General features: G+C 36.8%; 3 protein-coding genes across 3 annotated transcripts; 2 read left to right on the top strand and 1 right to left on the bottom strand. All coding sequences in view use genetic code 12, as the record gives it.

Moving 5' to 3' along the window:
* Positions 1-1,553: 1,553 nt before the first annotated feature.
* On the top strand, positions 1,554-4,502 carry CORT_0E01540 (Zcf15 predicted zinc-finger protein; the record flags this gene model as incomplete). The annotated part of the gene is made up of 1 exon (XM_003869826.1): positions 1,554-4,502. One exon carries the CDS (start codon positions 1,554-1,556, stop codon positions 4,500-4,502), a length of 2,949 nt encoding a protein of 982 aa, XP_003869875.1.
* A 107-nt stretch (positions 4,503-4,609) lies between these two features.
* On the bottom strand, positions 4,610-8,608 carry CORT_0E01530 (Adr1 transcription factor; the record flags this gene model as incomplete). The annotated part of the gene is made up of 1 exon (XM_003869825.1): positions 4,610-8,608. The coding sequence occupies one exon, from the start codon at positions 8,606-8,608 to the stop codon at positions 4,610-4,612; it is 3,999 nt and encodes a 1,332-aa protein (XP_003869874.1).
* A 1,774-nt stretch (positions 8,609-10,382) lies between these two features.
* On the top strand, positions 10,383-11,528 carry CORT_0E01520 (Hgt17 glucose transporter; the record flags this gene model as incomplete). Its single annotated transcript, XM_003869824.1, has 1 exon — positions 10,383-11,528. The coding sequence occupies one exon, from the start codon at positions 10,383-10,385 to the stop codon at positions 11,526-11,528; it is 1,146 nt and encodes a 381-aa protein (XP_003869873.1).
* Between the last annotated feature and the right edge of the window lie 2,689 nt (positions 11,529-14,217).

Genomic DNA, 14,217 nt, shown 5'->3' with positions numbered 1-14,217 from the left:
TGCCATGTTTTGAAGATTGTTGTTGTCGGATTGGTATTGCTGGAGATGTTTACAATACAAAGAAAGATATATATATATGTGCGGCAGTGGTACGTAAATATTTGACAGTTTCTTAGTAATCAATTTTGGTTGCTTTAGTGTACAATAGACGGTAGTACTTCCATTTTAAGCAAGCCCGACGTATAGAAGATAAAGAGAATGGCTGAGCGCTACCAACCATTGTGTTAATACCAATTGTTTACACGGAATGACATTCTTGCTAAAAAACAAAGAGACCGGACCGTTGTGTGGTTTTTCTACCAAGTAGTCCTACTCAATAAATTCATTACTAGTGAGAATAAAAATGGGCTGGATACAGGCCTCATATGCCAGATGAAAACTTTTATCATGCTGGAGATACTTCCCAAGTTATGCTTACCGAGATAACGTAATTTTAATCTGCTGTTTTTAGCTGTGCAGTTGTACGGGGCTATGTACAAAAGATACGTAGTGCGTATATTTATCTTTGTAGCAAGTGTTTCATCTTACATCATCAACTCGTGTCTAAAACTTCACAGAATCGACGTGTATCGCGGAGTTTAAATGTTTAGTTACACACGGACTTAAGATCAAATTACACAAAGAAATCGATAACACACTTCTTTACTATTGAACGATCGTATACCTATACCGTAAACTTAAAAGTAGAGGGAAAACTCTTATTAACTGTTTATTACGACTATGATCCCTTGCTTCTAGATGCAGTGATACTTTATTTATCACTCCAATAAACCCTAGGGAATTGCTTGGCAAAAAAAAAACAAAAAGACACAAGAGATAGTCTAACTTCACGACAATCGATTCTTAAAACCCAGCAACAAACGCCTCAGTTATAAAAGTTTTAAACAATAGAACTTTCATTACCTTGTCTTTCACTATTGTTCAACTCTATTTAGTTCTTATTTAGAGGTCCATAATATATGGTAGCTACATCATATACTAAGTCAATTTTTTTTTTCTGGGGTCTTAATCATTTTTGGTTGTGTGTTGACAGCAAACCCAACAAGGTAAGGAGATACGACTACACCGGCAAGAGAGAGAAAGGGTCAAAGAGAAAAGTGTTGAGTATGTATGTAGTGTCAGGAAATATTGGTGGCAATATTTCTTCTCTAGCACAAAGAACCCAGTATGGATCTGTACGTTGAATGAAAGTCTGGAGTTTCTTATTGTTTAGTGCTTTTGTCTTTTCAATCAAACTCAGAATTTCAACAAAAATTTTTTTTCTTTTTTTCTTTTTATTTGTTGTTTTTGTAAACCCTTTCCATTCCCCACGACATTTCAATTGGCATTTCCTTACAAACTTTAATTTACACCCATAACTCTATTTGGAAGATACGCATCAAGGTACAGTCCGACTACCAACAAGCTTCTACTATCTGAATGCTACTGCACCTACTTTGATAACTCACTAATCTATCATTTATTTGCGTGTGTAATCACCCCAGAAAATCTAGACCCGGATTTCATTTTGTCTCCGCCTTCTACTTTCAATTACAACCATACACCAATAAACAATGGAAACATCCGAAAGTTTTGATCTTGACAAACGGACGAAAGTGTCACGGGCTTGTGACTACTGCAAAAAAAGGAAATTCAAATGCAGTGGAAAAGCGCCTTGTGATTTGTGTCTGAAAAAGAAGATTGATTGTACATTTAGTATTGTTGATAGAAGAACAATACGTAGAAAGAACAAAAAGAGAAAAGTCAAGGCAGAAAAGGATGCCACATTGGATGCAACAGCAGGAACTCCTTCTAAACTAACTACCCAAGCAAAGGAGTTTGTTCATAAAGTAGTCAAAACTGAGCAAGTGGATAAAAAATCTTTAAACATGTTAAAAAAACCATCACAACTACCTATACACTTCCAGCCTTTGACAATGTTCCCCGTTGTAGGAAAGTCCGACGAGAGTGATGAGTCACAGGGGAAGAAATTAGAGATTGAAGAGGGAGAATTGCTGGATGAAGACGAGTCAGTGGAATCTAGTAGCGAGGAGAGCGAATCTGAACATAATGAAAAGAACAATGACGAAGCTGCACCAGCTAAGAAGACACAAAACAGCCCAAACGCACGTTCAAAGTTCCCTGATGCACAACACGGACCTAGCTGGGCTGAAGATTCCGAACTGCACCGTGTGCTTTTCGATGGGGAAGGAAATTTGAAATATGTTGGTGAGTCGGCCCCATTATCCTTTTTATTCGAATGCAGAAGCGTTTTCTCCAAAACTATTGGTAAGTCAGAGTTTACTGAAGAACGTGAATCTTTGGAGATATTTGATGATGCAGAAGAAGTTCGTGAGGTTGTTCAAATGGCGTTACCAAACCGTAGCAACTTACGGAGAATTTTGAGGTTGTTTTACATTAACATTAATGAGGCTTGTTATGTATTTGATATCAAACATTTTGAAAAAACAGTGATTGTTCCGATCTACAACAATTATAGCGAATGCTCAGTTGACCAGATTTCCTTGATGAATTTAATGATTGGAGTGGGGCTCTTGTATGCTGAAATTATTGGTGATCCAATTTGTCAAAACATGGAGTCGTCACAAATGAAATCATCGGCATATTTCGAATTTGGAATTCATTTGGCTAAAAAGTATATGAACGTGGGGAAATTGTGGATTACGGAAGCTATGGCTCTTGCTTTCTTTTACTACTCATCAACCCATCAACGTAGCACCGCTTGGTTAATCCTAGGTATTGCAGTGAGAAATGCTCAAGGGTTGGGTCTTCATCGCAAATACATCAATGAATCATTCACAGACAAGGGATATGTCAGACATAGAAGAAAATTATTCAAGAGTTTGTATGTATTGGATCGTATTACATCGGTAACTTTGGGACGTCCATTACTCATTGATGATTACGATTGGGATGATTTTGGCACTCAAGATATCTATGACTTTAATAAGAATGATGAACCAATTGAAAATTTCCATTTGAAGGCATTGATTGAAACTAGTAAAGTAGCGAAACTCATTGGTAAAATCATTCGTGGGTTTTATCTTGATGGTATTGTCAATACTTTCAAGGCGGAGAAGTTAGCTGTTGAGTTGAAACAATGGGCATCAAACTTGCCTGAAGAGTTGCAAATGGATAAAGCAGTTAATGATGACGGTGAACAGAATGCTACCGGTGAATTTGATGATCGTAAGATTTCATTACTATTGATTCATTTGTCCCATTTATACACAGTCATTCTATTATCACGACCATTTTATATGTATATTATATTCACACTGGGAAAGGCGAAAGTATTCAATAAACCCAAGGGACGCCAAGAAATTGCCATTTGCAACTTCTGCAGAGCTGCTATAAAAGCGTCAAGTTTGATTGTTCAGTTGATGGAGTGTTATATCAACTACACTAGATTCCGACCAGAGAGGTGCGAATCGAACGCGTTGATATCAACGGTATTAATGGCCTCATTGATTATTGGAATGACGGCATTGTTTTTAGAGACTCATGAGTACAAAGATGATACAATTACGACTCAAAAAATGATGATTCATTTAAACGCAGCTAAACGAGTACTACAATTTTATTCAAAGACTAATATAATGGCAACCAGATATTATGTTATTATGAATCAAATGCAAAGTGCCTTGATGGAAAAGTTCAACCTAGATGTTAATGGTGTTAAGAGAAAAGTGAGTAAAAAGAGGAAACAAGGTAAGGAAACATGGGGCGACGCACCGCTAGAACCAAAAAATGGAAACAAGTCTAAACCATTGCCCCAACCACCGGTTTACAACACGCCAAATAGCCAATTCACCCACCCAAGTCAACCATTTCAACAACAACAGCAACAACAGCAACAACAGCAACAACAGCAACAACAGCAACAACAGCAACAACAGCAACAACAACAACAACAGCAGCAACAGCAGCAACGATCGTCAGTTGCAAGTCATATATCACCTAGCCTGTCCTATGATTCAACAAGAACGCCAACGTCATCAACGGCAACCACTGAAGAACATTTCCCACCACATGATATTTTCAATAAGGATTATGATAATTTCATGGAAAATTTTGGAACTTTATTACTACCTATGGCAACAATGGGTTCCACTTTGAATTCGAATCAGGGGAATGATGGATCACGATATCCCGTGAATGAACTTACTGGTGGCAATCTATATGGACTGGGGAGCTATGACTCTACGAATCTCGATGCTACGGGATCAAATCTATATAATCAACAATTCAACTTACAAGAACAACCACAACAACTACAACGGTCTGAACTGTATGTACAACAACCATTACGGTCTGGGGTTGCGTCTGGAGGAGGAGGGCCTAGCGGCGGCATTGGAGGAATCGCCAATGGCCGTGGTGGTTCTTTCAGCGGTAGCACAGGTGGCGTATCTTTAAAAACTCCAAATGATGACCTGTTGGATGAATTTATGTACAATGTTGGTCTAAATGATTTCTTATACGATGCAAGAACACTAGGATAAGATGCATACTGTACACGAGATATATGCTTATAATAAATACAAGGGTTTTCAATTTTATTACATATAATAAATATAGTTTATATACCGCCTTTTTGATTCTCTCTTTATTATTCTACCAATTTATCTTTATTTTCAACCACATATTGTTTCATCATCAGTAAATTTGATGCTACTTTTTTCAAAATCGATACGCGTAATTGAGATTCGTATAGATAATTCAACATCATTTCACCAACATGTAGGATGCGTAATGTCTTTTGTAAATCAATTTTCAAAGCATCCTCAGTAGGAGTAGCACCCCCAGCCGTGTATGATATTGAAGACCAACTTGGTTCCAATTTCACATGTGGACTACCACTGGAAGCAGTACCAGGTTGCACTGGTGATGGATTAGTAATGCCCGCATTACCAAACTCTTCTCCATTGAATTTGTACCCGCGGTGATTCAACTGTTGTTCAATTTGATCAAGTAGTGACAACATCAGATGCAACTTGCTTGTGAACTGGTTCAAAGATTCAACTTGTGCTTCATCATCGATAAGCCCCAGTTTTCTTAGTAATGATTTACGTCTAATCAAATAAATTGAGAATAAAATCATGGTGTTGAATGCATGAAACAACATTTGTGCATGGACTAGATCATTGGTTGGTTCAAATTGGGTTGAAAATTGCACCTTGATTGCACAGGGAGATTCATTATTGTTGTTATTCCCCTCATGATGAAGAAAACTGTGATCATCGATAAATGAATTCGATGTATTGTCCAAGTATCCGAAATCAGTATCAAATGGGGCTTGTCCAATAATTTCGGAGCTGTGCTTTTGACCAGATTGTGGACGTTGGTGTAGATGTTGACTTGGCTCACCATCGTCTATAGTACTAAACGAAAGTAACTTGACTAATTGTACACAACAATCAGCAACTCGTAAATAATCATCATCAACATTTTCATCTCCTTTACTAGGGAAGTTGTTGAACACATAACTGAAATTATCAACTAAATCCTGATATGTCTTGAACCACAATTGGTCCTTGATGAATTTGATATTTAAAGCAGCACAAATCTTGGTATAATTTGTCAACAATAAGTAATCAATTCTTTCATAATCTTTACTCAATTTGTGTTTATCATCTATGGGGAAATGCACAGACATTTCGTCCAACACTTTAAACGCATCAACTTTAGCCATTTCCTTGTACTGTTTGATTTCATATATTCCATGTACTAAAGACGTAAACCCACATTTACCCAATTGATCAAGACTAAATGAGATTGAACGATCAAGTTCTTCATTTACGGGAACACTGGGACTAGCTGATTTTGAGATTCTGAGTAACAAATCTTTAAACTTGATTGTGCTCGTTTGAGAATACATTGTCAATGATTCACCATTCATTGAACAATTTTCTTGAAATTCTTGATAATTTTTAAAACCCCACAAGTGTTCCTCGTTTCTATTAGGTACAACCAATTCATCTAAATCGTTAGCTGATAATGTTAGGGGAACATTATACAACATGGAAAGGAAATTGGTCAATCGATAAATAATGTAAACAATTCGAGTTTGTGATTGCATATTGATCAAATTCTTAAACTTCAATTCATCACTCAAACTGTTGGAAAATAATGAAATTTCTTCAGCTTGTTTCCTACTTGGATCAAAAAATTTGTCATAGATCATCCTATCCTCACCATGGATGGAAAATAATATGGGCTCATTACTCTTTATTGATGTCTTCACTAGTGAGTTCAATGCATTCAATTGTCTCATAACGATAAACACATTATTCGGATTATCAGAAAACAAACCGTAAATAACAGACAACGAAAGCGATTGTATAAGCCAAAGTGGGTTCTTTGTGGCACCATCATTCACCCTGCCTTGTGGAGGATTCTTTCTACTTTCCAAATAAATGTGAATGGCTCTTCTTGACGCTTCATACAAGTGTTCCGAATCATTCTTGCTGTTGGACAATAAAGCACCGATAGTGGCCGCAAGCAAGGGTAAACAAACTCTAGCACTTTCATTAGATTCATCTTCATCAGATGCCATGCTCATAATCTCATACTCATTTAACTTTGATACATGTATAAATGGAAAATGACATAAAAAATCTTCAACAAATCGATAAAGAAATGATTCCAATTTTTCGTTTGAAGGAATAACTGGGGTGGAAATACCACTTATTGGATACTTGTTTAAAGCGCGATTGATTAGCTGGCGCATATGGTTGGTAAACATCTTGTTTCTGGAAAAGTTTCCCAATCTCATCTTTGGCATCTGCTCCAAAAGTTCTCTTTGAGGTGTTGCCATGTTCTCCATATTTAGTAATGTATGCTGATCAATTGTGTTTTCAATTACTGGATTCACCACATTCAGTTGAGAGCTGTTGGTTTTAGGTGGAGATTTCAAATTTGCTGGCGAACTAGCATCAACCCCAGAAGAGCTGGCTGAAAATTGGTCACCATAGAAAGAGTATCCTCCAGGCATGAACTTAGCTCCAACATCAATTTCATGAGTTAATTCGTCAATGTCATTAAGGAAATTCCATTCAGGATTCAAATTTTCATCCGCTCTACCAGGGGCACGATCTTCGTCAGGCTCTTGGAGTATTGGAGTCAAGACTCGAATATGGGACGATGGATCAACATGCAACGCCTGATCTAATACATCATCTGGTATATCATAGAAGGAATAACCTGAACCATCCAAGTACTTATCGAGTTGACCAGAGTGGTGAAATGTCTGTTGAGGGGGTTGTTGCTGTGAATGCGGTTGAGGTGGAGGTTGCTGAGGATGTGGCTGTTGCTGTTTATGTAGCTGATGCTGTTGTTGCTGCTGTTGTTGCTGTTGTTGCTGTTGTAGCTGATGTTGATGATGTGCATTTACGCCATTCTGAATTTCCTGACTCGTCAATGTGACAGTTGGCATCATGTATCCTACATCAAATTGTGAGTTTGTGCTATTAACGCTATCAGTTCTAGTTTGACCCATAGCTGTGAAATGTGAGGGATGGGAAAAGGAACCATGATGACTGACATTGACAGGTGGGGTTGGGTACCCATTAATACCAGATGTTATAGAGCTTGTGCGTTGCATCTTGACAATGTTGGATGAGTCGGATAACCCGGGTATATGAGCAAGATTATCAAGCCAATTCATTTCGTCAGCAGTGCTAGATGGTAAGAACTGAGGGGTCGAGAATTCAACATTATCACTCTGTGGGTAGACATCATTAAATTCGGGTATATTCACTGCATAATTCGCTCCCGATTGTGCAGAGAAAGATGTCCCTCTTCTTGCTCTTGTTGGGGTTATAGCAATTCCGGAAGAGCTTGTAATATCTGGTGTATGTCTTTTATGTTCTAGTACTTGTCTTTTCATATTAGCTGGATTGGAGCTTTTTCGAGTAACACTCGTGGAAGATGATGTTGACGAGGCAGGCGTCACTGTTGCTCCTGTTGGAAGTGGAGATTGTTGTGAAATAGCAGTGTTGCGTTTTGCTTTCAGCACCTTCGCTTTAGTAGTATTGGCTTTCGAATCAAACAAGTTCAAGTTGAATTCAACTGGTTCAGCTTTAACTTTTGTTGCATCTTGAGCTACTGTACCAGACTCGTCATCTCCATCATCATCTTTCAGTCTTATGGATTTACGTCTAAGTCGGGTGATCGCATCAGTACACCCAGCATGTAACTTTTGTGCATGACGTAGTAACAAATCTCTCCGACTGAATTTCCTTTGACAAACTCCGCAGCTAAATGGCTTTTCTTTTGTATGAGATCTCTCATGTCGCCTCAAATGTTCTAATCTTGCAAATGCACGAGTACAGATTTGACAAACAAATAAACGAGGTTTACCCGAGGGGGTTGTGCCATAAGCTGTAAGCTCTACAGGAATGTTTTTTGCCTTTTTGATTGTTGTCTTGTTGTCATTGTTGTCAATTTCTTTTTCGTTGGGAGTAGAATGTGCACTCAGTGGGGTTGGGGTAGGGTCCTCCAGCCTGCCATCATCAGGCATCTGGTTCAACGAAGAGTGTGATGTATCACTCCTAAGTCCAATACTAGTTGTATTCATGTATGAAGTTGTATTAAAAGCGGAAAGCATCCAAATTCGAAAAAGTTCGTTGTGTATCTATCGTTATTGAGTTCTTTTTTTTTCCCGTTTTTGTCTTTTATCAAAACTGGATACAACGCAAATAAAAGGAGATATAAAAGTCTTCGAGATAAAAGTAGTGGCTAGTAATGATGAAGTAGCGTGTATATGTTATTAAGCCTGTCTCTTGTAAACCATGTACTAAAAAGGTAAACTTGTTCGGAGTATAACTCGGTAGTGGATAATTTGTGGTGTACTAAATTTTGTTGTGTGACTGGAAAGACGGAGCCTTATTTTTTTATTATTTTTTTTTCTGTCCGTTTTGATCAAACCCAACGAAAACGACTTGGGTAGAATAAAGGTTTTGTTAGTGTCTTTTGAAAGGCGGTTAATATATAAATGTTTCGAGATGTCGAATTCAATTGGTTTAGTAGTTATGTAGATTGTTCAGTAGCTACGAAATGTGTATAAGTAGAGTACCTTTTTGTAATGAACAAATCCCGTCTTCAACAAATAAACAATTTTTTAATGTTTTATCTGACTGACTTCTTTTCTTTTTACTCTGGGGAAATAGAGAAGCAGAAAAAAGTGTCTGTTGAATTTATATTTCTCTCTAAACGAAACAAAAAACAAAACGGACAGAGAAAAAGTAAAAGTAGTGTCCGTTACAAAAAAGCAGTGTTAACTATGTAGTGCGAGTTCAAATTCACTTTTTGTCCGAGGCTTGGTAAGTACAAAAGAAGACCCACATTCTGTATATAACTACTTTTATGTCTGAAAAACAATACAAAGTCAAAATCTTTTTGTACTTAGTTTACACTTCTGAATTGTGGGGTTGTTTAGTTTTATCATTAATACACTACTATTATTATTTATTCTATTATTCTATTGTTTTTCTATTGACTAACTTCGTGGGGTTCTTTTGTTGTGATTGGTTACACTAGTAAGAACCAGAATTCCAAAGATGTTGCCATTGCTCATCCAAGTGCATTGCGTATGTAACTGGGTATGAAAGCATTTGACCTCTAAACAGCTCTTATTCTTGAAGCGTAACTATAAGCCCTTTTGTATTTTTCGGAGTTGACCGTCGTGACTAGTTATAATATTCCGAGTCAATGGGGTCCTAGAGACTAAAAACCCAAAAATATTCGTGTGTAGGCCTCACTAGTGTAGTTACTATGTCTCTCGAGTAGAGTATGAATCATTATAAAATACAGGGTAAGTGAAAAGTGGTTACTCACAGATTTTAAACCCCTTGGTAGCAATGGTGTGGGAGGGTTTAACACCTGCAGCCTCTTCAGATATCTCCATTGCAGTGGAAACCAAGCAAAGGCCAAGACTAAATGATAGTTTTTGTATGTCGAAGATTCAATCAAGTAAGATGAAGCACTCAAAAGTTGAAACGTTTATTTGAAAAAACTCCGAGCAAAGCCAAAAATTGTCATCTTTTGATAAGAAAGAGCTGAGTAGAGATCAACCCATTGACGATGTTCTATCGAGAATCAAGGAGCACAGGACTACTATCGAGTGAATAGTCACCACACATTTTAGCGATTGCCGGTTAGTGCGAATATATAAGATCAAACCTTTTGATGACATCATAATTAAAAGCCTCATATTGATTACATATCATTAACAAAGTATTTTACCATTAGTAATCCAACTTTCATATATATAGGTATTCAGCACTAGACTACATGCGTACAACATACGCTTCATGCCCTTTACTTTGACACTTGTAGCTTTGTGAAGTTACACTCCATCACCCATTTCCAAAAGTACCATAATGATTTCATCTCAAGCAATCAAACTTATATTTTCTAACTTTAATAAGAGCCACAACGAAGTTAATTTTTACAGTCAACTTTCAAAATTTATCAAACCACAACAACGTGCTTTCACTCAATTAAGCTCATTATCTGCCAAATTGATCCCGAATAAGCAACAAGTTGTCTTGTTCAATAAAATCGGTAGCTTTGATGAGATCAAGGTCGACAACAATTATCCTACACCTCAGATTGAAAGTGACTACGATATAATTGTCAAAAATCACTACGCTGGAGTCAATTACATTGAAGCTTACTTTAGAACCGGTGAATATCCTTCAAATCCACCAATGATTTTTGGTAGAGAAGCAAGTGGAGAAGTTGTTGAAGTAGGTTCCCAAGTTGACAATTTGAAGCCGGGTGATAAGATTGCTTATTTGTCACCTTCAACTTTTGCTCAATATACAAAGATCACCAATGATAATTTAAAGCTCTTAAAGTTACCTCCACTGGCTACTGATCAAGAATTACAGATATTTGGATCAATCTTGTTACAAGGTTTGACTGCCTTGACTTTTGTTAAGGAACCTTACAAGGTTGAAAAAGGGGACGATGTTTTAGTCTGGGCAGCTGCTGGTGGAGTCGGAAACTTATTAGTTCAATTGATCAACCAAGTCGGAGGTAATGCAATCGCCGTTGCTTCCAATGATACAAAATTGAAATTAGCAGCAGAATCAGGAGCCAAGTATTTGATTAACTCAACAACAGATAACATAGAAGAAAAAGTAAGGCAATTCACCAATGGTAAAGGAGTTGAAGCTGTTTACGATTCAATCGGTAAAGACACATTCGATATATCATTAAATTCATTAGCTACAGCGGGTACATTTGTAAGTTTTGGAAATGCTTCAGGTCCAGTTACACCTTTTTCGTTATCGAAGTTATCAACTAAAAACATTAAAGTTTCCAGACCCTCATCTATGGTGTACTTGAACAATCCACAAAAATGGAATTACTATTCGGGTTTGTTATTGGATTTGTTGAACACCGATAAATTGAAATTCAATATTTCAAAAGTGTACGAGTTACAAAATTATAGACAAGCTGCTGAAGATTTGGAAAGTAGAAGATCTCATGGAAAATTGACCTTGAAAATTCCACAATAATAGATAAAAATCAGAATATACCCCTTGTATTCAAAGAATTTGTATAAGACAATCTATTGTTTGTATCTCATAAATCGCTCAGACGTTTTCGTTTCAACGCAAAGAACGACATATACTAGTATAGTAATGAAAAAAAAAAAAATACTGGAATGGTGGCGTTTCTTTTAACTACTTATTCTTTCAAACTTTTAGCTCAAACTTTACCTGTATCGTCTCTTCTGTATATAAAGAGGGCTATAGAAAGAGATTTTGCGCTTCATAATTTGCGCTCTAGGTAGCACCAGTCCATTATCTTTGGTGCTCAATAAACAGAGCTTCATACCAAAATCATGGCTCAAGTAGACATGAGCTTGAATAAGCATTTCTCTATATTGTCCTCTAAAGGTTTAATACAACAAACACAACAAACTTTAACATATACCGGAATCTTTGATAAGTACGTACATTAATCTCAAATATCAAATCTCCAACAAACATACACTTTGTCAATATGTATCATAAGTACCACCACCAATTACGTATATTATATTTGGTTCTGGCCAACCCACGAATGAACGATGTTAGTAAATATGTCTCTGAAAACAGTCTGTATTCTGATCAAGTGGCATAGTCATTTAATCAATGTACACACTTTTCACGAACAGAGAAGTAGAAACTGTCAATATCCCCTGTCCACTTGCAAACAAACTAAACTTTATGTAGAGTTTTATGATTCTTACCTGTGAAAAAAAGCCAAGAACGACATATCTTCCTCCTCAGAAGTCAAATACAGACTAGCAAACGTCCTGCCTGAGATGATGCAGTAACATTATTTGCTACTCAAAACGTTGCTAACATAATCATTATTAGCCAAACAAGAGTCAAGTAAAATGGTTCAAATTGTTGGAATTTTGGGCTTTTTATAAAATTTTTTACTGGGTGTGTGTTATATCTTTCATGGATAACAAAAACACAAAAAAATGGGGGAGGGGGTAAAGACGTGGTACGAAACAACTCAGTTGCAAGAATAAAAAAAATCGGTTTTGCACGACCGTTGCCACTCTAATATTCCAATGCCAAAAAAAGTATACTCTCAACTTCATATTATAGTGTATAGTACTATATTCTAAATCAATCTGGAAACCTATAACTTGAAGGTAGAGAGTATTGAACCCACGTCGTAAATATACCCAAATTCACCCTGCGTTGCAAAGTGTGGGTTTTTCAGACTGCATCTTTTCCAATTTGAAATTACTTTCCTCATCTGTTTTGCTCCCCCCTCTTGTGGTCATCTTTTGTATGACTGTAGTGGCAACTTGAAAAAGGGTGAGTGAAAAGAGCAAACCACAACGTTTCCAAAATTGGAGTGATAAGATAATTACAACTGAAACAAACATCGTTTCACTAATCAAAACCTCCATTTGTGTACACCTAAATAACCATGCTAGATATACCTTCCACCTTTCAACTAAGAGACAACAATCGAGTAAAAGAGAACCAAAGTTCTACAACTTATCTTGTTACGAAATAAACTAACAAACATTTACATTAAACTAAACAACGCTTACTATTTTGGAAATTATATGTTCAAGATACTCCCCTAAGGTGCTATAAACTCCCCGTATATTTTCTGCAACTTTTTTTCACTAATTTTATTAATCCAAAAGATAATAATTAATTAATGACAGGCCTCTTTGTGCATCGATCAAACCATCTCAGGTTGAGTCATTAGGAAATACAATCCGAACCCAGTAGTGCTTTCTCAGAATGTAACTAGCATCATCGACTCATGAACAATGGTCATTACCTCTGAAGAAGTTCATACGTGTTTAACCAAACTACACTGGCTCATATTGAGGTATAAAGTTCTAATGTGGAATAATTCGTCTAGCAATGTGACAGAATGAAGCACCTAGATTTGAATTAAAGGAGCGTAGGAAAAACCTCACTCAAACAAAAATAAAAAAGGAGTTTTGCAGCACTATTTATACATTTCCATTTTTTGGAAATTTTGGAAAATGAAAAAAAAATCAAGGAGATAAGAGAGCAAGGTTTTGTAGCGTAAGCGCGTCTTCTTCTCAATAACCGTATGTAGGTGTGTATTTAGTAAGTTCTCTATGTAGTTTGTTCGTAGTTAACACTATTGCAACTTGATTCTGGACTATTCCAACTACTAAATATGCGCAAACATTGTCACGTCAAAACCACAACCCTTAATTAATGTAAAAGAACTAGTTCCTTTTGGTCACATGTAAGAGATGGAATTCAGAGTGCTTAGCAATGCGGGGGGTTGAAAGCCCATTGGTACAGAAAAGTTATTCGTAATGACAACTAGAGGTACATATACTCAATTATTGGACTGAAGTAGCTGGTATCACTATACTTTTGGCTTTGTATTTATGTCAACAACATAGTTGGAGTCCTTTGTAGTATGATGGTTTGAATCGTGGGGGATCTTTGACGATTATAGTAGCATTGACACAAAAGTATGGAGAGTAGTGTAATACGACCCAATTTACTTAGATCTTGCGCCACAGTTTTTGCAATCTCCAGAAGCTCAAACAAAAGGGAGAACAAATAATTACTCAGCAATTGAATGAATGAAGTGCAGTCTCCAGAGCTCATAAACGCTTTTCAACTATATTTTATTGAGGTGCAATTGTCCTCACAAGTACATTCTTCAATCGCTAGTCACACTAAAATCATGTCG

This window comes from Candida orthopsilosis (genome assembly GCF_000315875.1).
Source record: "Candida orthopsilosis Co 90-125, chromosome 5 draft sequence".
Classification (NCBI taxonomy): Eukaryota; Fungi; Ascomycota; class Pichiomycetes; order Serinales; family Debaryomycetaceae; genus Lodderomyces; species Lodderomyces orthopsilosis.
The sequence above is the reverse complement of the archived record's forward strand: the minus strand, read 5'-3'. Positions and strand labels throughout refer to the sequence as shown.